Raw genomic sequence first — 27,632 nt, 5'->3', positions numbered from 1 at the left:
ATAAAACACTGGAATCTCATATTGCAGTGCTTTTCTTGTGCAATGAAATTCGAATCAGAGTGCAGACATATTATGAACTGTAACTTACATTACAGAACAGACTACAAGATGACCATGTGAAGCTTGTGTGGAGATTTGTTTAGCAAAATGAAAAGCATCTAGAAGTTCAAAGACTATGTGTCTTCATTTATCACAATAGGCACACTTTGCAAAGGCAGAATAGGGTAAACGTTCTCCCTATAGAGGGAGAAAGAATCTGTTTATAATACATAGGGAACAGTTCCTTTTGAGCATTTAAAAAACCATTGAATGTATTTCAAAGCTTTGTGAGCCATACGTCATAGTAATGACCTAAGAAATACTGAATAATACGATAACTACCATGTAATAAACCACAGTAACCAGAGTAACCTCCATCCAACCCGTTTCTCTGAATTGGAGCTCCTGGGTGCTCCTGGAGCTCACTGGGTCAGAAACTCATGCATTAGCATACCTAGTAGGCTAGTCAATTTTACTATAGCTATGGTGAGCAGTATACTTTGGAAGGAGAAAGAGAAAACTCATGCTGATTAAGACTGATGTAAATTCTCAGTCTGAGCTGCATGCATGGGATTAAATGACACTAATTATATATAAGATTTAAATTTCTTTCTTTCCCCCTTGTAAGATTTGTCGTGTCATTTTTTTTTTTTAGAAATTAAGTTTAAAAAAAAAGGTCTCAAAAGTGAGTGTTTAATCAGATATTTTATCATGACATTTTGCCATGCTTGTCAACACTTGCTGAGTCTGTAATGGTGAGTGACTGAGTCATCTTAGCTCTTCAGCAACATGCACCAGCCCCACGAGAGAATGTGCTAGGAAGCCAACCAGACTGTTGAGGTGCCACTACACGGAGAGCATGGTCCTGAGAAAGTGCTGGAGGTACATACTGGAGATAAAAGTCTTTTGAAGCTGCACTCATGCTCATGTCACACTGTTCCATGGAAGTGGACACAACTCACATGTATCCCAGACCATCAAAGACCTGCAAGCATCCACACGTCACCATATTTTATAAACACACTGTACAGTGGTACCGTGCTTTTGTCTTTCGATCATTCCTCATCACACTTGTACACAACTGATTTACAAGATGGCATTCCTAAGACTATTTGATAATTATATTTTGGTTTTGCCATTGTAGTTTGATGATATTATATATACAGTATGATATGGAAGGGGGAAGGGTGACTGCACCTGAGTGTTTTACTTTCGATTCTGTGTGTATACAAAAGAACATACATGTTGAGGTTAGCTGAGAGTTCAAACCAATCTTGCTGAAGGTTGATCACTGTCCAACAACATATCTCCTTTTAACAATTACTTTTTTCATAGATTGTATAAGCTGAACAGACTTCTGCAAAATAACTGAAGAGAAATCCTCAGTGGTGCCTGTGAGATTGCTGTGACAGTATTGTTTCAACCAAAAAAATAAAAACAATTATTTTGAAGACATGAGTGATCAGGGTGAGTATGAAACATTTTGTAACATTCACCATTACCTTGTTGATATATGAAGCATAATGACACTGTCTAACAAGTCCAGCATCCAAGCTGAAAGTGGAAGGTTTTTCAGTTGATAGGCTTTGTTTAAATAGTTCTTAAACACACAAAAGAGCGTGGTGTGAGATTATAATAGTATACTGGTGCACTACAGTACATAATACAGTACACTATTACTATCTCACACCACGCTCTTTTGTGTTCGTTTAAAAATAGAAAATTCTGGATGAGCCGCTACTCTTTTGGTACAGTCAGGGAAAATATAACGTCTAGTTCATTTTAACTTACTTTAACGTTCACTTTCTGCTTAAAAGACTGTTATACTCAGTGATGTATAAAGTATTAGAGACCCATTGTAACGTGGCTCGCGCCACGGAGCGAGGTCGACACAAACGCTGAGAAGAGCGAGATTTATTCGAGGGAATACCATAATCGTCATCGCTTAGCCAGTCCGGGTCCATAACGGGAGGGCAGTCCGTAAAACATGAATACACGGGCATGACAAGGACAAGGGACACGAGTACATACAAAAAATCAAAGAAAGCAGGAACACACTACGGCCAAATACAAAGAATAAACAGTCAAAATACCCGACAAAGGACAAGGGAGACTCAGGGGCTTATATACATGGGACTGAAAACAAGGGACAGGTGTGAATGATAATACAGGGGCGTGGTAACAAACGAGGAATCACGAAGACAAACGAGCTGGGCGGGATGAACAGACACGGAACACAGACATGAGGGAGTTCGGAGTGACAGCTACGGGAGGGGGGCATGGTCATATGTGACACCCATACTTGAGTAAAAGTACAAGTACTCTATCAAAAAATTGACTTGAGTAGAAGTTGAAGTGTTCTTTAAAAACTTTACTTAAGTAGAAGTACAGAAGTATTCAGCATTTTTTTGTACTTAAATGAATCATTCAGATCAACATTTCCCCCATGTGTGGACACAAATATGGCCAGCAGAGCAAGTTTGGGGTTAGGTTAGATCTAAAAGATAGAACAACTACAAAGTGTGCCGACTATGTGCATTAAGGAAGGTTTAGGCAGGGATGGGAATGCATCAAAGCTGTAGTTCCATCATGCAGAAACAGGTGCAAGCAAAGTATGTGTTTACATGTTTCAAATATGTGGAACTTCAAGAACAAGGGTTTAAGAAGATAAAATGTTTATGAAGGTTTTTTAGCTTCATTAAATAGCCAAACAAAACAAAAAAAGATCCTGAGTAAACACGTTAACTTAAAAGGTTTTTGTTGAAGGAGCTGTAAAATTAAGAATCATTTACAGCAATTAGCAGAATGAGAAAGATAACTATTGGGAACAAAGCAGCACAGCTAAAAAACAATATGAACCAAGAAGAAACAGGCAGAATAGATTGGAATAGAGAACAGGTGATATGTTAAAATAGCCTAACGCACTGCCACACTGACAAAGTGATACATTGACACACTGATACACTGCCACACTGACACTCTGCCACAGATACACTTGCAGACTGATTAACTGCCACACAGATACACTGGCACACTCATACAACACCGGCACACTCATACATGGATATTCTGACACACTGTTACACTGACAATCATTGCCACACTGGCACACAGATGTACTGACACACGGATACACTAACACACTGATAGACTAACACACTGATACACAGACCCTCTAACACACTGACACAGTGATACACTACCACAGTGATACACTGATACACTGCTTGTGGGTTTCTTTCTCTCTTTCTGTCTGTCTTCTGAATTTTTGAAATTTTTGGTTTTCTTCCAGTACATTTGCTTCAAAATGATGAGAATTCAGACGACTGGTCTGGTGAGTATTCATTAAAATATGGATCAAATTACATATCAAATTAAGATGCCTGTGGCTATGGGAGGCTGTACAAATCAAGCTATGTTTAAAGAAAAGACTTTTGTTAATACAGAAGTAAAAGATGAAAACAGCAATCACTTAACATATTCACAAACATCAAAAGTCCATGAACGAAAGGGTTCACAAGCAACAACCCACAGGGCTAAAATGTACAGAGGAATATTTATACTGAGGAAGGAAGACACAGGTATCACAAGGAACACCACTCACAAGATGGTGACAAAGTGGCAAATAAATAAGTGGGATGTTTGATTTGTATTGGTTTCACGTCTGTATACTTCCTGTTAGAGTTGAGCGATATGGGAAAAAATCTTATCACTATAATGTTTTTCATATCAATCGATATCGATATATATCACGATATAAATCAAAACGCTATTTCCTTTAAACTTTAAGTGAGAAATTAACAACACGACTATAATACAACTCTTGTTTCTGGCTACAACCTGCAGATTGTTAATCATAAGAGTTGTTATACAGTGTAAAGGCTTTGATATCGTCTTCAGATTCACAACACACGGGTGTCAGGAAAGGGTTCCAAAGTTTAATAAGAACTGTAACTGAAGAAGAAAAGTTGAAACTGAGGGGCAGAAACACGGATAAGGGAATGAACAAAATTTTTGAGTCTGATTGAGCATCACAGACAGTAAATCATAAATCCCCTTACATATAGTCTCTCATTATGTTGAATGCCGCTGTTACGACTCCTCAGCAGAATCTGACTCCCCTCGTTTGCACACATATAAAGATGCAACATATGATATTTGCGATTTCCGTTGTTTGTATGCATAAATAAGGCGTAATCTTCAAGTGTTCATCATAGCAAAACAAAATGAGTGCTCAGTGAACTACATTATAATCACTGTAGCTCTCAGGACTGAAATGTCTGGTTAACATCTTTTTTTTAATTTTGGTGACTTATCCGCATGTGTATGCTATTCCACATAAAGCACGTCAAGTGTCTAATAATATAACCCTTTTTATATTAACCTTTTTAATGGAGGGTTTCATTTTAATCCAAATATCTGTAGTGTCTTTATGTGCACGCAAACGAGGGGAGTCGGATTCTGCGGAGGAATTGAAATTCAGCACAACTGGACTGGAATTTCGAATGCTCTTTAAATGTAGCTAGATAGATAACTAGCTATTTAGACAAAAACTAAGGGTAAAGGTCTTTTTACTAAGGGTAAAAGGACACCACTAGTTTTGAGACATTGCATCATTTGTCTTACACGTGATAAAATTGCTTATCACTTTATTTCAAGCTAAATGCTCTTTAAATATCTTGTTTTTGATCACTGATGATAATTATTTTCATTTGAACTTTAATACTTATTGAGCAAAAATAGTTTCTATAATAGTACATTGAATTTACACACATGGGTCAAAAATGACCCGCATTCATATCCAGTGTTATATAATGCTGGTGGGGTTTTTCTGTGTTCCTGTCTTTTGAATCTATTCCTTTTATGATTGAATATTTCAAGTATTCATTAAATATCTTGTTTTTGATCACTGCTGATCATTATTTACATTTGTACTTTAATACTTATTGAACAAAAATAGTTTCTATAATAGTACATTGAATTTACACACATGGGTCAAAATGACCCCTTCATCCAAATGTGATATAAAATAAAGTAACATAATCCAATAATAACTAGTTTTAAGTTGTTACTTTAGTAGTGAGTGGGGTCAAACATTTATTTGGTTTTTACCACATATTTTTCATTTTATCACACACACACAATGTCAGGTTTTCAAAGTGACCACCCAAATGCAGACATCAAAGGAAGAGGAAATTTAAACAAAGCATCTTCAAAATAACCAATAAAGGGTATAGGCAAGATCCAAAAACAGAACATGGAGGAACAAGACAAATAGGGAAAGCAGGACAGGACAACAAGACCTTAAGATTATGACTCTGACTATGATGACTATAAGATAAATACCGCAACACTTAGTGTGGAAGACTAATGATGCAACAAAGGCTGAACAGAAAACTGGACTTGAATACAAACACAGACAAGGGGACGAGGGACAGGTGAAAAGACGCTCGGGTGAGGACAGTGAGCAGAAAACAGGTGGGTGACTGGCAGATCGGTGCAGCCTCTGCAGTGTCGCGAACGCTGTAACGGACCGTTGTGGTGAAGGGTTTTTACTGGTCTACATTCCAAGTCTCACCTATGGTCATACTGTAAGCTTTGGCTAGTATGAGATCATGAATACAATGAGACAAAGAATGAGACTGCGAATACAAGCGGCTGAAATGAGTTTCCTCTGCTGGGTGTTCGGGTCTCCCTTAGAGATAAGGTGAGGAGTACGGTCATCCGGGAGAGACTCGGAGTAGTCTCGCTGCTCCATCTTGTAGAGAGGAGTCAGTTGAGGTGGTTCAGGCATCTGGTTCACCTGCCCCCTGGACTGGCTGGCCTTTCTGTCTCTGCACCTTTTCCTCTTTCTGTCTTTGGGAAGAGGGCAGCGAGCGCACCTCTTCCTCTTTCGTTGGCCCTCTTTGGGGATGTCTTTTTGAGGATGGGTGGTGGCTGTGGTTTGTTTTTGTAACCCACATCTTCCCACTGCCTCAAGCACATGCTGTTGGAGTTTGGGTGAGCCCTCCATGTACCTCTTCATATGTGTCATGACAAGATTTTTGTTCAGTTCCTTGATGAATAGCAGCCATGCAGCGTTCACACCACCCATATCACCAGGGTGTTGTGCAGGTGAATTCACACCACCCATATCACCAGGGTGTTGTGCAGGTGAATTCACACCACCCATATCACCAGGGTGTTGTGCAGGTGAAGTTGGTGTAGACATTGAGGATGGAAACACCCACCATGTTGTACTAGAGAACCACAGGCCTCTTCGAGGTTCAACAGTTAGCTAGTAAATAATAATTACTTGTGACCTTCTTACAAGTAATGTACTCACTCTCAAGGTAACCTAAACCTAATAAAATATTACAGTATGTACAATTGTCTTTCCCAAAGATCATCAAAATATTTTCTAAAGTAATGTTAGAACAATTGAAAAAACAATACTTGTGTGATGGGAGCTGTGGTGAGTTATGAAATGGTAAATGCATGTGGGTCGTTTGTGACCCATGTGTGTAAACTTGATGTATAAATACAAAAGATGTGTTTTTTCTGAAAGTAAAAAAGGAAAATAAGAATCAAGATTTGTATTAAACAAAAACAAGATATTTACTGCAAACTTGGGATATAAAATAATTAATGATTTATTAATTTAAAAGATGTACCATAGAAACACTCAGCCAAACATGAAGTAACATAGAAAATGAATGCGGGTCATTTTAGACCCATGTTGTGCATTAGAGGGGTAGTGATACAAAAAGGGTTTTTATTCAAAAAGTAAGAAATGAAAAAATAAATTAAGGATATATGATGATCAAAAACAAGTTAATTGAGGAATACCTTGAAGGCTGAATGATTAAATTAATTTATTGCAAAGATATAGAAAATAAAAACTCAGCTGGGTCACTTTTGACCCATGTTGCGCATCAAAAGGTTAATGAATATTTGGAATATTCAATCATAAAAAGAATAGATTCAAAAGACAGGAACACAGGAAAACCCTACCAGCATTATATGACACTGGATATGAATGCGGGTCATTTTTGACCCATGTTGTGCATTAGAGGGGGTATGCATATGTTGCGCATCAAAGGGTTAAATGTAGTGAACTAGGTATTTATGTAGTGAATGTAGGTATTTAGACAGAAACTAAGGCTTAAAATTCCATTTAATACAACATAGTTTCTATCTAAATAGCTAGCTAGTTCAGTTAATACAGCTGCTACATTTAAAGAGCTATAGGCCTACTACTTAAATCCCGTTTAACGTAATGAGAAACTGTGTAACACAATAGTTGTTTATGGCTAAAAACCTACAAAGTGCCTGCGTAAAAGCATTTGTTGAGAAAAACTTCCGTTGTGTTGTGGTCTAACGTTATAGACGGGCAGGCATGATGCAAACGCAGGATAATGCAATTAGAATTATTAGTTTAATATACAACGAGGGAAGACACGGCAACAGGGAAGCAAGAGTTTGTAAGGGGAACCACATTTAGGCCAACACAATGTTTATCAGTCTCAGGTCCATAGGCGGGCAATGCAGTCACTGTGGAGACTGGACAACGGGCCGTGGATAACCCCCTTGGAGTTTCAGGGCCAGGAGCCGTAGGTGACTCCCTCTGGGTTGCGGGGTCAAGAGCCAAGGGATTGTCTAGGGAAGGCGTCGTGGCCAGCGAGGAGATGTTCAGAGGGATTGAGGCCGGCGAGGAGATCCTTGGAGGCGACGGGGCCCGTGAGACAGCCACAAGGGGCATAGCCACTGGTGCAGTGTCGTCAGGAGGCAGGACCGCCGGCGTGACATCATTGGAAGGCGGGGACGCCGGGGCACCGTCGTCAGGGGCCGGGGACACTGGGGCAGCGTCATCAGGGGCTAGAGAGGCGTCATCGGGAGCAGCAGGCGCCGGGGCAACCTCATCGGGAGCTAGGGTCATATTACTAGGGACCTAGTGTCATATTACTAGGGTCGGTCATTCTGTAACTTTTTCGATGGGCGGGCATGACGCAAACGCAGAATAATGCAATTAGAATTATTAGTTTAATATACAACGAGGGAAGACACGGCAACAGGGAAGCGCTATAAACGGGAAACACACAGGAGCCAACACGATAGATAAACGGGGAAAGATAACTAAAGACAATAACTATACAATTACACATTTAAACTCACTGAACACAAAGGAATGAGGAAGCGACAAGGAGAACAACCATAAGTTACAACCTAAACATTTAAACACTACTAGGAGAATCACAGATAATAAATGGGAAGTAACTGAAACTGAAAGGGAAACATAAACAAAGGTAAACTGAGGCTGCTTTAATTGAGAACGGTGAAAAGGCACGGAGGGAATCAACGGGCGAGGCACATGCTACAAGACACAAAAGGGGAAACAAACTAATCGGAGGGAGAATCGGAGGCGGGCGGAGACAAGGCAACATGAGGGTACCAGAGGTGGGGACTCGAGTCACATGACTTGGACTCGAGTCAGACTCGAGTCATTAATATTAAGACTTTTGACTTGACTTGAAAAAATATTCAGAGACTTAGACTTGACTTGGACTTTTACACCAATAACTTGGGACTTGAATTGGACTTGAACCTGTTTACTTGCAAAGACTTGATTTTTTTTACCCCAAATCTAAATTTTAAAATGCATATTAATATTTATAAAGTGCGCCCCATTAATTTCATTTCCGTCCTTCTGACGCAGACCGGCGTTACACCAGATTCTGTGACCGTCGAGTTTAGTGACCACAGGGGGAGCTATTTCACAGTTTCTGTTCAGAGGCACAAACGCTTTACGAATGCTACGTAAACTACGCTGATGCACTTTCTTTACTCGTTTTGTTGGTGTCCACGAGCCAAAATATGACAGATGTTTATATTTACATTTATCGTATCTTAATTACATAAATGTACTTAAACAAGATTTACCATCCCCTCACCATTGCAGCCAACAAAGAAATCATGAATGGGATGTACAGGTGAGCCTTTTTAACTGGGGTCACCAATTCTGACGGCAGCCATCAGAATATGTGACCCCACTGAATCTCCAGGTAACAATAGTAGCCTACACCGTGACTCCACAATAACAGAAAACAATGAAAAAATAACCCTAACCTTTTATTAGTCTATATATATATATATATATATATATATATATATACATTTTATCCAAATGTTTAGAATAACCATTCGTAATGACAGCATCTTGCTTACGATGAAGCTTGCTATTTTCGTGTAAAATGATGTAACGAAACATTCTTGTTTAAGTACATTTATGTAATTAAGAGAAGATAAAATGTAAATGATCTGTCATCTTTTGGCTGGCGGACACCAACAAAACGAGTAAAGAAACACATCAGCGTAGCATTCGTAAAGCGTTGGTGCCTGTAAAAAAAAAAAAAAAAAAGACTTGAAAGTTCCAAGTTTCAGACTTGGGACTTGACTTGACGGTTGCTTGTCTTGACTCGAGACTTGACTTGAGTTGACTGTCTTTACTTGAGACTTGACTCGGGACTTGAGGATAAAGACTTGGACTTACTTGAGACTTGCAAAACACTGACTTGGTCCCACCTCTGTAGGGTACTTACGCTCAACGACCAACAACAATAGACTGGGCAGGGGAAACTAAATACACAGAAACAGGGAAATGAAACGAGACACAGGTTAAAACAGTGAGTGCAGGGGGCGTGACAGACAGAGGGAACTATGGAAATGGGGAGACAAGGCAGGACAAGGGAGGAGGGCAGAGTTGGGCATGACATGTGGCTGGATTTGCAGCGTTTCTGAATTTGTAGTGCGTTTCAGAAATGTAGTGCACACCTCATTTTGATGAACTTGCTTTGCGTATTTAATTATTAGCACGTGCGCTAAGCGGCCACTATTCCTACTTTCAGTGCTGTAGCCTATGCTTCAACCCTGAAATGGCTGTTTCAAATACTCTAGTTCATCCGCTTGATTGGTCTGGGCGGCGCTATTGTCATTGGCTATTCATATTGTCTGTCAAAACATGGCGGGAATTGAATTTTATCGATTTCAATCAAATGCGTCTTATATTTCTATTGAGACGTTATAATGACCTTATAGTTTTATCGCCCAGCCCTACTTCCTGTGGTTTCTTTAGTTTTGTTATTAATCTCCTTCAAAGTCCGCACTTGCGTCCAGCCTCCAACCGTTACAGTTAGAAGCATGCTAAGCATTTTCTATTGCATTGATCTTTATGGTTTGATCTGGTTTGACTGTTTTTCACATTTTGGATTTTGTACCTCTGCTTGACTTGGACTGCTTTTTCACATTGACATTGGATTATTATTTTTTCTCCCTTGATCTGGGTTTGATCCGTTCTTTCTTTGACTACACCATTCGTCACAGTGTAGCAAATCTGGAAATCACAATGTATGATTTTTTGAACATCAGCCAATCAGCAAAAATTTTGGCCCTCAAAGACCTGTTAGTTCACCTCTAAAAAGTCCACCTCCACTTATTCTAAATTAGAAGCACCTGTTTGCGGTCGTTAGCTGCATAAAGACACGTGTCCACCCTAGGGCTACAGGGAAATTGCCAAGCAGCTTGATCCAGGCTCGCTGATGAACATTTGCATCACCGAATTAAAATATAATATTTGTGAATGTAATAATAGAAACACTTAGAATATTGTACAGTAGCCAGTTGAAAATGTTGCCATATGTGCACATGTACACTTGAGCTTTCATTTTCCTTGTCAGCACCATTCACTTCTGTATTCAAATCTGATGTTGAAGGATTACACAGGCAAACAGGGCAGTGCAGGTTAGGCAGAGGAAATAAAGAAGTACACGGAAATATAGTGTAGTCAAGCAACAGCAACTGGGAACAGGCAGGAAATCAGTACACAAACTGAGCAATGTGGGGACAGAGAAACAGACCCAAGACAGTGAAACAAAAAAAATGAATCATTACTGAATCATAATTAAAGAATAAACCAAGCAGCACAGTTAAGAAACAGTGAAGAGGAAGGAACAGGTTGTCATTATTAGCACACTCTAATTGGAGAACAGGTAATCTGTTAAAACAGCCTGTAATGGGGAGCAGGTGGTGAGGATAACACACCAACACAAAAACACAGATATACTGACACATTGCTTTTAGGTTAGGATTAGGCTTGTGTGTCGTCTGAATCCAGAAAATAGAATTTTTGAAATACAGTTTTGTTTTTCTTACAGCATCTTATAACAATGATGAGATTTCTGGTGAGTATACATTCAAATATGAATCCAATTACAAATAAATGAACTTAAAACTACAAACTGAAGCTGCATTTCCTGGAGCATACTGTGATATTGACATCGGTGTAAGTAAATGCATATTTCTATGGCAGCAAATACAGCTTATAAAAACATGTATCATGCAGACATCCCAAGTTGCAAAAGTTGATTTCAGGGATTTCAGTGAAGACAATCACAACAGTTTGGAACATTAAATACATTATGCAGTTAGCAACTGGTATAGGTTTACAATACATTATCAGTGATCAAGTATTTAGAAATCACCTACTGCATGTTCACTTGAAATTTACTGGTTCACAGAATATTGTAAACTTTTTAGCTAAAAGGCCAGCTCAATGTTCTTCAGTCTCCCAGGGGGCTGGACTATTTGTGAAAAATTAAATATACAAAAAATAAAAATCAAGAATTCAGAATGTATGATTAAAAAAATAATTTCTTTGTATGTTACTGCTAGGGCTGCGAATCTTTGGGAATCCCACAATTCGATTCAGAATCGATTCTTGGGGTCACAATTCGATTCAAAAACGATTCTCGATTCAAAACGATTCTCAGGATCTCAGGAGCTACTCTGGTCTGGTGGCATGAAAGCAGAATACATTTATAAAGATATTATAATTGTAAATGTTTGATTAACATATTGCAATAACGTAAACACACAAAGGTAAATCCAAGACAATATGTCTGATTTATTTATTCTTGTACACAGGCATCCCAAGTTGCAAAAGTTGATTTCAGGGAGGTTACCCCCCGGAGGTTAAGTTGTTGAGCGTGGTGGGGGGGGAAGGCGGCGGCGAATATAAGTAAGTTGTTGAGCGGAGAACAGGCCAATCAGAACCCCCTCTCTCTCCTTCCCACTCACAATTAGAGAAAAAAAAGTCTGTCGCCTGTGTGCGCGTTTGTGTGGGTCACTCGTTCTGAATTCCGGGAGATTATATGTGACTCGCGGGTATCAGGGAGACACTACCGAAATGCGGGAGACTCCCGCAGCTTCCGGGAGACTTGGGATGTCTGTGCACATATGTTTTTAACTTGTACAAACACAACACAATATCTTTGAGGCTGACACTCAAGCTACTTGAACTGCTCACAGTTATCAGAACACTACATTAAACTAATAAAACTGTAATAAAATAAATAACATTGGTAGGCTTAGGCTAGCTGCCAGAACTCAAAAATTTAATTATACAAAAATACTGCTTAGGCAACTGGGAACAGGCAAGAAATCAGTACACAGACAAATTGAGCAATGTGGGGACAGAGAAACAGACCCAAGACAGAGAAACAGAAACATGAATCATTACTGAATCGTAATTAAAGAATAAACCAAGCAGCACAGTTAAGAAACAGTGAAGAGGAAGGAACATGTCCTTATTAGCATACTCTAATTGGAGAACATGTAATCTGTTAAAACAGCCTGTAATGGGGAGCAGGTTGTTGAGGACGACACAACACACCAACACAATGACAAACTGACACATGGGCACACTGACACAAAAACACACTGATACGTTGATATACTGACACATTGATTTTAGGTTAGAATTAGGCTTGTGTGTCATCTGAATCCAGAAAATAGAATTTTTTTAAATACAGTTTTGTTTTTCTTACAGCATCTTTTAACAATGATGAGAGTTCTGGTGAGTATACATTCAAATATGACTCCAATTACAAATAAATGAACTTAAAACTACAAACTGAAGCTGCATTTCCTGGAGCATACTGTGATATTGACATCGGTGTCAGTAAATGCATTGTTACGTTTGCTGAGGAGTAGGCGTGACGCAACTGCAAACTTGGAGAGGTTTAATAACGAAATGAAAACAAAACAACAGAGTGTAAACAGAAATGCTACACAACGAATGGAGAATCTACATAAACACAGTACAGACAATACACCAAGGCTAGTAAGAAACGCTACACAACTAATGGAGAATCTATATAAACAGAGTACAGACAATACACCAAGGCTAGCAAGAAACGCTACACAACTAATGGAGAAACTATATAATTAGAGTACAGACAATACACCAAGGCTAGTAAGAAATGCTACACAATGAATGGAGAAACTATATAAACAGAGTACAGACAATACACTAAGGCTAGTAAACACATCCAAGTAAAATACAAACATAAGTCGAGCAACAGAAACTCGAACTAAGATCACAGACCCTCAGGAAAACAACTAACACCAATCAAAGAGAAAACAAGACACACCAATACTTAACGATATGACGAAACAGCGAAGGGAAACGCGGAAGAGGAAAACACTTAACTGGGCTTGGGTAGACTAGACTAGGCGACTCGGAGAACAACGGAGAAATAGGTACGAATCCGAAACTAGAGACAACTACATAAATAAAACAAACAAGCGAGAGCAGAGACAACACGCACATAAGCTTAAACAGAAACTAGGAACAAACGAACAATGACCAGAAACACGGAATACTTAGGGACTACGAAGAACCACGGCAGACGAAGGAGCACAGCAAACGGTCGACGACGGTGAATGAGACAGGGGGAAACTAAATACACAAGGGGGGAAAACAAGACACAGGTGCAAACGTTGATGAAAGGGGTGTGACAACCAGAAGGGAACCATAACACCGGGGAACTAGCCAGGGCTAGGGCATACGACACAGGACTGGGGCGGAAGGCGGAGCTAGACGTGCATATTTCTATGGCAGCAAATACAGCTTTAAAAAAACATGCATCATGGTCAACACAAATCAGCTTTATAAACTACAGCTGTGAGAAAAAATGATATATACTGGACTAATGTTTATCATGACATACGAATAAATAAATCATACTTTATAGATACAGAAGGTATCACTAATTATGAAACATAGAGCATTTTGATATATTCAAAGACAATCACAACAATTTGGAACATTAAAAACATTATGCAGTCAGCAACTGGTATAGGCTTACAATACATTATCAGTGATCGAGTATTTAGAAATCACCTACTGCTGTCATGCGAACCCCCAGGGAACAGGGGACTCGCAGGGTTTTTGTACGAGATGAACCCAGGGGCAAAACCCAAAAGAAAACACGACAAACTGAGTCCTCCGCGGGAAACGCCGAAAAGGAAAACTGAGTATAACTCAGAAAACGAAAACAGAAAAGAATACGGAACTCCCTTGACGTGAGAACAGGTGAGTGAAAACAACAAAAACGGTGGAGACAAAACTGTGTAACAAGGGAGCACAAACGAACAAAGAAAATACAAGCCAGAGAAACTGACTGGAATGAAAACAAAAGGCACACGGAGGAAAACCACTCAACGTGTCGTGATAAAAAAGGGAGCACAAACGACCAAAATAAATATAAGCCAGGAAAGGGAGCTGGCTGAAAACAAAAGAACAAAAACTAAATGTGGCAATAACTACGCCACCCCACTTTTATAGAGGGTAGGGGATCCCTGCAAGGCTTCTCAAATAAATGAGTTATAAGGCAGTTTAGCGAAAATATGTATATTTTATTTAATCCAAGCAATAGATAAAAACATCTTCACCACCCATCTCAGCGAATGCGGTACTCAGAGGGATAACACCGGTTAACAGTCAACCCTAGTCAGCACATGGAGATGGTAAATACAAATCCCACACAAGTAATAACCCTTTGTGGTCATACCCACAGGACAGAAGCAAAACAGCACAACAAACTTCGTAAAACAACCACAAATGTACCAACGCAGCTTCCACGACACTGCCGCACGCCAAACCAGCCAGCTCCCCCCTTGTTGGTTGAGAGTAGAGAAGTCAAAAGCTGCCAATGACTCCAGAGTTTTTATAACCTTAATGAGCCCGCCCCACCCATAATTTATCCCAGCTGTAGGCCTACATCACGTCTTATTCTCACACCCATTATTAGCCATGCCACATTCACCCCCTCTTCCAAAGTTCACCGTCCCGGTGAACCAGTTAACTCACCAAAAGCCCTACTGCCAAGGCCGGAAAACATTAAGAACAGAGCTGGGTGTACCTGAGCTATAAACAGAATTTGACATAGCTGCACGAGGGAGATGAAAAGGATTTGGGTGCTGTCCTGCTGTACTCCGGACGGACCGCCGCACTATAGGAATAGGTAAAGGCTCCTGTCCTTGACCCTCAAGCATCAGAGGCTCCTGAGGAGCTAAGGGGATAGATAACGCGCTGGCTGTATGCCCCTGCTCTCCCTGAGCAGGATTAACTACCTGGCCTGAACAAGGCTCCAACACCCTGGAAACACCAGCTGCAGGGGACCTTACACACAACAATACATCTCCCAACGCGCTCTCTTCTTCTGAGTCATCTAAACTTGCCTCGGGGTGCCCAGGTAGAACAGGTTCTACAATGCCCCTCTCCGCTGACACCGGTGGGCTTGCTTCCATGGCCACCACCTTTAATTCTGACCGGTGTACCGTTTTACAGCCCCCCTCAATCCCCATTGGCCTAATCTTGTACAAGGTTCCCACCTGATCCAAACATTCAACTATCTCAAAGATGGTAGAACTCCAAAGATCCTGTACTTTATGCCTACCCTGAAAGTGGTTCCTACAACGTATCCGTGTACCTGGAGAGAGTATAAGTGCCGGTACATTATGATGACGCCTACGGTACGCTGCTGCCTCCTCCAAATGCCCTTTTGCCTTAGCATACACCTCAGCCAAATGCTCCCTATGTTGGGTCACCCAATCAGAGAGGTCAACGTTTTCCTCCCCCTCCTCATTAACATTCCCCAACAACCTGTCAATAGGCAGCTGCGGTTTCTGCCCAAACATCAACTCATATGGTGAATACTGGGTTGACTGATGTACAGTGGTATTATAGGCAAACACTAGCTGTGGTAACAGTTGTGGCCACTTCCTTTTCTTTTCTTGGGGCAATGTTCTAAGTAAATCATGCAATGTCCTATTAAATCTTTCGCATTGCCCATTGCCCTCAGGATGGTATGGTGTGGTCCGGCTCTTTTCTACGCCATAGAGCTCACAAAGGCGTCGCAGCAACTCCCCCTCAAAGCTACGACCCTGATCTGAATGAATCCTTTGGGGTACCCCATACACATAGAACCACTTTTCAGTTAACACCTTTACCACTGTACTTGCTTTCTGGTCAGGCACAGGATATGCTTGGGTAAACTTTGAAAAGACATTAGTGATTACCAACACGTTCTCTTGTCCGCTACTAGCTCGTTCCAAAAGGGTAAAGTCGATGGCCACAATTTCTAGAGGTCGCGTGGCCAACAAACTGCCCATAAATGTTCTTACTTTAGGGCAGGTGGCCTTAGCCACTGAACATCGGCCACACTGGAGGCACCAATCCCTCACATCTTGCCACATCCTTGGCCAGTAACATCGTTGCCGCACAAGCTCAGTAGTGCGTTCTATGCCCTGGTGACCATGATGGTCATGCAGACTGGCGAGAACCTCACCCTGCAGTGCTTTTGGCAGCAACAACTGCAGCACTGGGCGGGTTGCTGATGGAAACTGGACTTGTCTATACAAAACACCCTCCCTCTCTGTAATCCTGGGCCATTGCCTAGCCAATTCTCTTAACCCCTCTATCTCCCTCTTTAATTCTACCCCTGTAGGCTTCTGCCCTCGCCTCCAATACTGCAAGAACGCAGAAACACATGGATCAGCTGCTTGTAACGCCTTAAGATCAGCCTTACTGCGACTAGGAACTGCATCTATGGCCTGAGACTCCGCCAACAAGTGGGGTTTCTCAGGGCCACCTACCTGAAAGACCACCTCAGGGGGAATAGAAAGCCCGCCCACCACCCCCAAAGAAGAAGGTTCAGGAGGTGCAGGCAATCTTGAAAGGGCGTCGGCATTACGATTAGCCGTGCCTGGACGATACCGGATCTCATAATCAAACAAGGCTAGCTGAGAGGCCCACCGCTGTTCTACCGCCCCCAATTTTGCAGACTGTAAGTGGCTCAATGGGTTGTTATCAGTATAGACGACAAATTTATTGCCCAACAGATACTCCCGAAATTTTTCCGTTACCGCCCACTTTAAAGCTAGCAGCTCCAATTTCATAGTACTGTAGTTCGATGTTTCGTTCAGTAGGTCGCAACCCACGACTGGCATATGCAATAGGTCGGCGCTGCCCATCCACATCCTGAGACAGCACAGCTCCCAGCCCTGCATGACTCGCATCAATTTCCACTTGGAAAGGGCGAGTAAAATCAGCATATCCCAGCACTGGTGCCCTCACTAATCACTCTTTAAGGCCTAAGAAGCTCTTTTCACAGGTTTCATCCCAATGCTGCCCGAGAGGGCCCTGGATTCTAGGCCTAGGTTGCTTCCGCGAGCCCTGTAACGCACTCACCAGTTGGTGAAGGGGAGCCGCCAATTGGGCAAACCCTTCCACGAACCGCCTGTAATATGAGGCGAAACCTAGAAAGGACCGCAACTCTTTAACCGTTGAAGGCCTTTTCCATTCCTCTACTGCCCGGATCTTCTCTGGGTCGGTGGACACACCCGCAGCGGAAATAACATGACCCAAATAACCCACCTCTGTCTGAAAAAACTTACATTTCTGTAGCTTTAACTTTAGATTATGCTGTTGCAACCTGCCCAGCACCATATCCAATCGTTGGAGATGCTGCGGGACAGTTTGAGAGAAAATAACAACATCATCCAAATATAACAACAGTGAATGGAAACTCTGGTCACCAAAGATCCGTTCCATTAGCCGCTGGAACGTGCTCGGCGCATTACATAATCCAAACGGCATACGATTGAACTCGAACAAGCCGAACGGCGTGCAAAAAGCAGTTTTCTCTCTATCTGGTTCAGCTACTGCCACCTGGTTGTACCCACTGGCCAAATCCAATGTGCTAAACCATTTGGCACCACCCAACGCATCTAAGGATTCTTCAATTCTAGGCAAAGGAAAGGCGTCTTTGCGCGTTTTAGCATTGAGCTGACGATAGTCAACACACAGTCGAATAGACCCATCCTTCTTTTGAACAACCACGATAGGCGATGCGTAGGGGCTTGTACTAGGGCTTGCTACATTACGATCTACCAACTCCTGTATATGAGCTTTCACTAACTCATACTGGGACGGTGCAAGACGCCGATACCGCTGCCTCACTGGAGTAGAGTCCACAAGAGGGATGGTATGCTGAACCAATGTAGTACATCCCAAGTCACCATCATGCTGGCTAAAAGCGTCACGATACTTCTCCAAGGTATTCCTAACTTGGTCCTGTTCTTGAACTGAGAGAGACGGCCAGGTAAATTGGGAAAAATCAATACTACACCCACTATCCCCTTGGACAGACTGAATCGTCACTACCTGCTGCTGCTCATCTCTATGGACTTGCACGGTACTACCACTAGACCAGCCTTGGGGTACATGAAGTTCCCCCAACACCACTTTAGACTGAAGCCACCTATCCTGATACCCCACGTTTACCACCGGAACCTGCACGACTCCCTGGTTCACAGTCAAAAGGGCTGAAGGTATAAGGAGGTCACCAGGCAATTGGCCCTCCACAAACGACGCGGGCTCCAACACCCCAGAAGAAAGTACACCCCCCAGACCACCATGGCACGATGCGGGCACCAACTTCATAGTACCAGCTGGTATTCGAACGGCAGGGCCACGCTGTGTCCTCACCAGGCCCACTCTACCCCTTCGACAGGTACGTTCCCAATGCTGACATTGAGAAAAGGCACGTTGCCACACCTTACCATCCCGTTGAACATCTGGGGAACGGAACAAGGCTGGCCCATGGTGCAGAAACAGTTCGTTGTAGCAACGGCTAATTATATTCATTCCCAGTAAACCGGGAATAGACTCCTTAGCAAGATGAGCAGTAGAATTACAAGAACTTTTAGTAACCAATATGCCCATGCAGGGCAAAACCTTGCCCAAAACACAGACATTGGCTTCCAGATACCCCAAATATGGAATCTCTAATCCATTAGCAGCCTTCAACTGCAACCATGGACAAGACTGCAAGGATGACTGCAAACGACCCTGTAGATGCTGACAAAAGAACTCCTCTGTAACTGTGCTTACCATAGACCCAGTATCCAATAAGCATGCCACTGTCACCCCCCCAATCTCAATCTCCACTGTAGGACATGTGCCAATCAATCTAGTTGCACTTGAGAATCCAAAGCCCCTTTCCTCCCCTCCCGACGCCTGGGCGATAGCATCTAGTTTTCCTGTTGCTGAACAGTAGCGCTACCTACCACCCCTCCAGCTTCCAAAGCCGCCCTTCCATCTACCTTACACCAACGAGCAATATGCCCAGGCTTACCGCAACGTAGACATATCGGTTTGCCATCAGCCTGAAACCGATAGCGAGAATCACGGTTGAGAGAGTGACTTGGAGGGCCAGTAGTTACTGGAGACGAATCAAGACGTCGCATGATAGCGTCCAGCTGGGCTTGTTGCTTCCGCAGGCCCTCCTTTAAAACAGCCAACTCATCAGAGCGATTAACCAAAACGGCATTCACATCTCCCTCCCGCTCGGCTATTGAATGGGTATTGCAAGAATGTACACGGGAGCGATGGCCAAGGGACTCACCCTCCTCAACCCAACGAATAGCCTCACTACGAATCTCCAAAAAGGACGCCTCAGGATGCACACGAACTTGCCGCCTAAGCTCTCTTCGCAGTAAGCCATCACGTATGTGCTCAATAAACTGATCGCGCAAGGTAATGTCAGGGCTGGCGAAACAAGAAGGATCCCTACGCTTCACAGCCTCCATTAAAAACATTAATGCGTGGGAATAAGCCCTCAATGACTCGCCCTCCCGTTGTCGCCGCTGAAAGAACTGAGTCTGGAGGCTAATATACGACTGTGAACACCCATACACACTAGTTAAAATACTAAAAATACCTTCTGCCCCTTCCGTCTCCGAAGCCGGACGAAACTTAACTTCCGCTTTCGCTTCGCCATCCAACAAATCAAATACAACTAGTGCCTGCTCCCCCCTAGACCCAGGACGTAATGCCAAATACCTCCGCACTTCCTCCACCCACTCTTCCACCTTCAGGGAATCTACAGCTAGGTTTCCTGAAAACCTGGGACATTTTCGGTCCCTAGGCAGATAAACATAACGATCTACCGCCCCACCCACCATAGAAGAATTCCCTTGAACCAGCCTGGGGGTGGAGGAGTTTATTGAAGTACCTTCTACTGCATCGTCTACTCCGGCAGCTACAGGCGCCTGAGCTACCTCCTCCCGAAGTCTAGTATTCTCCGTCCTAAGCTGCTGAACCAACTCGGTAAGAGCCTTAAGCTGGTCTGCCAAATTTTCATCTGCCATTATAAAAAGGGGAAGAAGAGAGAAGAAAAAAAGGAAAAAAAAAATTACTCCCCACAACAATAAACAAAATCAATAATCACACACACACACACACACTTCCCCACCCCCCTAAAAAATAATAATAAATAAATAAATCTGCAACTGGAAGTGGCTCGGTCACAATTCCCTGGGTCCCCAGTCTTCTCCTGGATGCCGAAGTTCTTCTGTTGCCGTCTACTCTTCAGTCCACCTGTGACCACTGTCTTCCTTCTTTCTGTGCCTTTCCCCAACTCTTCTAATTACTAATCCGAATACTGAGCCACTATAACTTTGACCACCAATCGGTTAAACAGCCTTCATCTAATCACCGATCCTGCCGACTGCGCCAAAATGTGGCAATAACTACGCCACCCCACTTTTATAGAGGGTAGGGGATCCCTGCAAGGCTTCTCAAATAAATGAGTTATAAGGCAGTTTAGCGAAAATATGTATATTTTATTTAATCCAAGCAATAGATAAAAACATCTTCACCACCCATCTCAGCGAATGCGGTACTCAGAGGGATAACACCGGTTAACAGTCAACCCTAGTCAGCACATGGAGATGGTAAATACAAATCCCACACAAGTAATAACCCTTTGTGGTCATACCCACAGGACAGAAGCAAAACAGCACAACAAACTTCGTAAAACAACCACAAATGTACCAAACGCAGCTTCCACGACACTGCCGCACGCCAAACCAGCCAGCTCCCCCCTTGTTGGTTGAGAGTAGAGAAGTCAAAAGCTGCCAATGACTCCAGAGTTTTTATAACCTTAATGAGCCCGCCCCACCCATAATTTATCCCAGCTGTACATCATGTCTTATTCTCACACCCATTATTAGCCATGCCACATAAAAATAGAGAAAAAACAGCTTGGGGAAAACTTGAGAAAGGCCAGTAAGGGCGCAGGAGAAGAGACCTCGAAAAACAGTAGAGAGAGAGAGAGAGAGAGAGAGAGAGAGAGAGAGAGAGAGAGAGAGAGAGAGAGAGACGACTGCTCAGTAACCGGGAATAAGGCTGGCTGCAAGAGCGAGAGGCAACAAACAACTCAGCAGTGAGGCACTGCAACCGTGCCCATTAAATAGGGGAAGGCACAGCTGCAGGTCCTCACTGCTGATTGCGTCTCCCATGAGAATCCGCTCGTGGGTTCCCTCCAGTGGCGACAGGAGGGATGGTCCTGGACCCAGCCCTGACAACTGCATGTTCATTTGAAATTTACTGGCTCACAGAATATTGTAAATTTTTTAACTAAAAGGCCAGCTCACTGTTCTTCAGTCTCCCAGGGGGGCGGACTATTTGTGAAAAATTAAATATAAAAAAAAAAATCCAGAAATCACAATGTATGATTTTTATATAATTTCTTTGTATGTTACTGCTGCAACTAAGTATTTTAACATCTTCCAATCAGCAGAAATGCTGGCCATCAAAGACCTGTTAGTCCACATTAGACACACCTGTTTGCAATCGTTAGCTGCATTAAGACTACCTGTCCACCCCACATAATCGGTAAGGCTCCAACTACTAACCTGACTAAGACCATAGAGCTGTCCAAAGACACCAGAGACAAAATTGTAGACCTCCACAAGGCTGGAAAGGGCTATGGGGCTATTGCCAAGCAGCTTGATCCAGGCTCGCTGATGAACATTTACATCACATGTTGCGATTGGCAGTAACAAACGTCGAACCTAACATTGACTGTCTTGTCAGCTGAAAGTAGGTTCATAGTTCACACTAATTATGGAGAAGCACTGTATGAGGTAGCATGATGGAAATTATTAACTAATATGTAAATTAAAATTAAAAATTTTATAAATTTTTGTATTTATAAATACAAACTTACTACAAATAATGCAACCATTATTCACAGTTTAGGGTTAGGGTTGTGTGTCATCTGAATCCAAAAGACAGAATTTTTGAAATAGTTTTGTTTTTCTTACAGCATCTTTTTACAATGATAAGCGTTCTGGTGAGTATACATTCAAATATGAATCCAATTACAAATAAATGAACTGTAACAAGGGGACGGGTGTGACGCAAATGCAAGAAAGAGAATTATTTATTAAATAAAGCAGGCAACGGACCACACAAAGGAAAATAACTAGGTAAAGCGGTAAGTAAACTAAGGAGAACATGTGAAAGACAAAACAGAGAACCTACAAGGACAACTTAGCAAACAGAGTACAAACATGCCACGACAGACCTCAACAAATACTGAAACACCAAAGCGCGAACTTGATTACACAGGACAGGAACACAGCACAAAAACACAGACCAATACACAGACGCATGAAACACAATCGCTGGAATCATTAATAACCTACGTAGAACTAGGACAAAATAAACAAGCGAACGCAGATACATACACGCAGGTAAACATACAAATCTAAAAGACGGAGACACGCTACTACAAACAGAACCTACGGGGGAAACTAACAGAAGGGGAGAGGTGTACGAAGGAATAACTAAACACTTAAACAAAGAGAGACAAGACCAAAACAGGGAAGACAAACCAGAACAAACCCAATAACCACGAGGGAGAAGTGAAGGGAAGCCTCAGGCTACAGGACGCTAAATGCGCAGAGGAAAAGACATAAGGAGGAACAGGGACATAGCAAACACACAACGACCGACACGTGAGTGAAACACCATGGGGATTATATACACAGAGAACAAGACGGTGAAACGAGACGCAGGTGGGGACAATGATGGCAGGGGCATGGCAGACAGGGGGAGAGACCATGGGGGCAGGGAAACTAGACGGGGCCAGGGAGGAGGGAGGGGCTGGACGTGACATAAACTTAAAACTACAAACTGAAGCTGCATTTCCTGGAGCATGCAGTGATATTGACTTCGGTGTAAGTAAATGCATATTTCTATGGCAGCAAACACAGCTTCAAAAAACATGTATCATGGTCAACACAAATCAGCTTTATAAACTACAGCTATGAGCAAAACTGATATATACAGGACTAATGTTTATCATGACATATGAATAAATAATTTATTTGTATGTTACTGCTGCAACTAAGTATTTGAACATCTTCCAATCAGCAGAAATTCTGGCCCTCAAAAACCTGTTAGTCCACCTCTAAAAAGTCCACCACCACTTATTCTAAATTAGACACACCTGTTTGCGATCGTTAGCTGCATTAAGACTACCTGTCCACCCCACACAATCGGTAAGGCTCCAACTACTAACCTGGTTAAGACCATAGAGCTGTCCAAAGACACCAGAGACAAAATTGTAGACCTCCACAAGGCTGGAAAGGGCTCGCTGATGAACATTTACATCACCTGTTGCGATTGGCAGTAACAAACATGGAACCTGACATTGACTGTCTTGTCAGCCGAAAGCAGGTTCACAGTTCACACTAATTATGGAGAAGCACTGTATGAGGTAGCATGATGGAAATTATTAACTAATATGTAAATTAAAATTTTGCATTATAAATTACAATCATACTACAAATAATGCAACCATTATCACAGTTTAGATATTTTTTTACTAAAACCTAGCCACTTGGGTGCACACACCAGTGTATTTTAGTGCCAGTCCCAAGCCCGGATAAATAGGGAGGGTTGCGTCAGGAAGGGCATCCGGTGTAAAAACTGCACCAAATCAAATGATGCGGATCAAAACAGAAATTCTATACCGGATTGGTCGATGCCCGGGTTAACAACGACCGCCACTGGTGCTGTTGTCCAACAAGGCATTAGTGGAAATTGGACTACTGTTAGGACAAGGAGGAAGAGGAGAGGGGGGAAGAGGGTTCTGAAGCTGAAGGAGAGGAGACAGAGCAGGAAGGTGGAGGTTAGAGCAATGTGGGGACAGAGAAACAGACCCAAGACAGAGAAACAGAAACATGAATCATTACTGAATCGTAATTAAAGAGGAAACCAAGCAGCACAGCTAAAAACAGTGACGAGGAAGGAACAGGTTGTCCTTATTAGCATACAGTGGTACCTCGAGATACGAGCTGCTCTATATACGAGCGATCCAAGATACGAGCACCGAGACGAGCAAAATTTCTGTTCGACACCCGAGTGCACGCTCGAGATACGAGCATGAACCGGTCATCACAGCCATTCGCACGTGTGCTTTGCAACGAGTAACAGTACGTACGGTGTATACAGTACAGTATTTCAATACTACAAACGTTTTTTTTTTTTGCATTATGGCTCCAAAGAAAGGCTCTAGTAGTGGAAAGTCCAGTGAGAAGAGAATGATAACTATAGAAACTAAGCAGGAGATTATTCACCTGCATGAGAAAGGCACTCGTGTAGCCGAACTCGCTGGTCTGTTCGGCCGGAGTACATCCACCATTAGCACTATCCTGAAGCAGAAGGACAACTTTAAAAGTGCAAACACGGCGAAAGGCTTGACGATATTGTCCCAACTTCTTTATTAATAAAGAACATGTCTTTTTTTCCACATTTACGCTAGTTTTGTGACTTTTTTAAGGACCGGAACCAATTACAATACTTTACATTGTTAAATTGCTTCCAGAACCGAGCAGTTCGAGATACGAGCACGGGTCTGGAACGGATTAAATTCGTATCTCGAGGTACCACTGTACTCTAATTGGAGAACAGGTAATCTGTTAAAACAGACTGTAATGGGGAGCAGGTGGTGAGGACGACACACCAACACATGGACACATTAGAGGGTTTTCCATCCACCGAGTTTTTGCGCATTTTGAAAATGCGCATGAAAAAAGCTGGATGGAAAAAGTCCAAAATTCGAAAAAAAAGCCCAAATATTGCAAAAAGATTTTTATGCTAGGAGGAGGTGGAAAAGTTAGACTATCGCATCGCCAAAATTCGGAAAAACTGGATGGAAAAGTCATGTGGTTCTGTACATGATCACGATGTAAAGATGGCAAATGCATACAAAAACAGTTCTGGAGAGAGCAAAAATTGAATTTAACTTCTCCATGTATAGAAAAGAAAAAGAAAAAAATGTTTCAAAACCTCAATGTGTAAAAATGCGTAACTGCCAGATGGATGTAAAATCACTATTGTTTGGCGTCCTCTCACGTGATCTAAAGTTTATTCGCATAACTGTTATGAATGGAAACAAGGCTTAATTCTCATTTTTTTCTGCCGAAACGTGGAAATTGCGCATTATTTTTTCGAAAGGTTTGGATGGAAAGCCGGCTAATGACACACTGACAGATGGGCACACTTGACACAAATACACACTGATACGTTGATATACTGACACATTGCTTTTAAGTTAGGGTTGTGTGTCGTCTGAATCCAAAAGACAGAATTTTTGAAATACAGTTTGGTTTTTCTTACAGCATCATTTTACAATAAGCGTTCTGGTGAGTATACATTCAAATATGAATCCAATTACAAATAAATGAACTTACAACTGCAAACTGAAGCTCCATTTCCTGGAGCATGCAGTGATATTGACATCGGTGTAAGTAAATGCATATTTCTATGGCAGCAAACACAGCTTTAAAAAAACATGTATCATGGTCAACACAAATCAGCTTTATAAACTACAGCTGTGAGCAAAACTGATATATACAAGACTAATGTTTATCATGACATACGAATAAATAAAACATACTCTAAAGATACAGAAGGTATCACTAATTATGAAACAGAGCATTTTGATATATTCAGACAATCACAACACTTTGGAACATTATGCACAATACATTATGCAGTCAGCGACTAGTATAGGCTTACAATACATTATCAATGATCGAGTATTTATAAATCACCTACTGCATGTTCATTTGAAATTCACTGTTTCACAGATTCTGAAGTGAGGATTGTTCTGGTGGGTAAAACTGGAGTGGGAAAGAGTTCATCAGGAAACACCATCCTGGGCACAGAATATGCCTTTACAGCAGAAGCTTCACCTTCATCAGTTACAGAGGAGTGCAGCAAAAAGACTATGAACAACCATATGGGTAGAACAGTCACAGTGGTGGATACACCTGGCATCTTTGGATCATCGACAGAGGAAGAAACATCTGCTCAAATAAAGAAGTGTGTGCACATGTGTCTTCCTGGTCCTCATGCATTCCTGCTGGTGATCAGTGTGGGGAGGTTCACACAGGAGGAGCAAAATGCTGTGGAGTGGATTCAGAAGTTTTTTGGAGAAGAGGCCTTAAAATACACCATCTTTCTGTTCACTCATGTCGATCAGCTGAAAGGAAAAAAATTGGATCAGTTTCTAAAGAAAAATGATGACCTTTGGAATTTGATCAAAAGGTATGGTGGATATTTTGGATTCAACAATAACAATGTAAATGACAGGACTCAGGTCACAGAGCTCCTGCAAATGATAGATGAGATGGTGAAGAAGAATGGGGGCAAGCACTACACCAACGAGATGTTTCAACAGGCCCAGAAGAATGAAACGATTAAAGACGTGGTACTAGGAGTGGGATCAGCGGTGGGGGCAGGAATGGTCGTGGCAGGAGGGGTGGCAATTGGGGTGGCAGAGGCTGTAATATTGGGACCTGTGGTAATTGCAGCTGGTGGCGCTCTTGCTATTGGAACAGGGGTGAAGCTCCTATATAAAAAGCTGAAAAAGCAGACACCATAAAACACCAAATGAACCACGAGCATTCATTGTCTGAAAGTTGCAGTTTTGCTGATGTTTGTCTGAATCATGCACAGCATTGAAATCATAGCTTTGTAATCATGTCATCTTACTTTCTTTTACACTTTTACTGGTCTTTCATAATTTTTTTATTTGAAAAATCTATAACCAATTGTACTGTTTATAGCTTTTTTTAAATTCTTTAATTCTTTAATTAATGATACTGTTAACCTTCTGTACTGTTAATCTTTTGCAAATCCGTAACAATTTTTATTTGTAAAGTCCATAAAATATTAAATATTAAAATATTCCACTGTAATTGCTGGACTGTGTATGAACTGTACTAATCTACAAACTATGACGCTCGGGGCAGGGCGAAGGACGAAGCACAGAATCCTTGCTTTCACAAACATAACTTTTATTTCACACATAAATATAGTGTGAATAGCGCACTTGAAACAATCACACTCT

The 27,632-nt window shown here is 41.9% G+C and overlaps 1 protein-coding gene across 3 annotated transcripts; it reads left to right on the top strand.

Moving 5' to 3' along the window:
- Positions 1-1,289: 1,289 nt before the first annotated feature.
- LOC143504530 (GTPase IMAP family member 9-like) lies at positions 1,290-27,285 on the top strand. 3 transcript variants are annotated; one of them, XM_076995930.1, is made up of 7 exons: positions 1,290-1,506; positions 3,332-3,373; positions 11,229-11,255; positions 12,902-12,928; positions 22,533-22,559; positions 25,897-25,920; positions 26,368-27,285. In XM_076995930.1, exons 1-7 carry the CDS (start codon positions 1,494-1,496, stop codon positions 27,162-27,164), a joined length of 957 nt encoding a protein of 318 aa, XP_076852045.1. In that variant the 5' UTR covers positions 1,290-1,493; the 3' UTR covers positions 27,165-27,285. The 3 variants fall into 3 exon arrangements, with proteins under 3 accessions (XP_076852045.1, XP_076852046.1, XP_076852047.1); XM_076995931.1 differs by lacking the exon at positions 22,533-22,559; XM_076995932.1 differs by lacking the exons at positions 22,533-22,559; positions 25,897-25,920.
- Positions 27,286-27,632: the final 347 nt, after the last annotated feature.

Source organism: Brachyhypopomus gauderio, unplaced genomic scaffold (genome assembly GCF_052324685.1).
Source record: "Brachyhypopomus gauderio isolate BG-103 unplaced genomic scaffold, BGAUD_0.2 sc285, whole genome shotgun sequence".
NCBI classification, from domain to species: domain Eukaryota; kingdom Metazoa; phylum Chordata; class Actinopteri; order Gymnotiformes; family Hypopomidae; genus Brachyhypopomus; species Brachyhypopomus gauderio.
Note: the sequence above shows the minus strand (reverse complement) of the source record. Positions and strands in the feature narration are given on the sequence as shown.

Coding starts and splice junctions, on each gene's coding strand:
- LOC143504530 (XM_076995930.1), top strand. Junction 3,374..11,228: donor GAATTCAGACGACTGGTCTG/GTGAGTATTCAT, acceptor TTTTTCTTACAG/CATCTTATAACAATGATGAG. Junction 11,256..12,901: donor TAACAATGATGAGATTTCTG/GTGAGTATACAT, acceptor TTTTTCTTACAG/CATCTTTTAACAATGATGAG.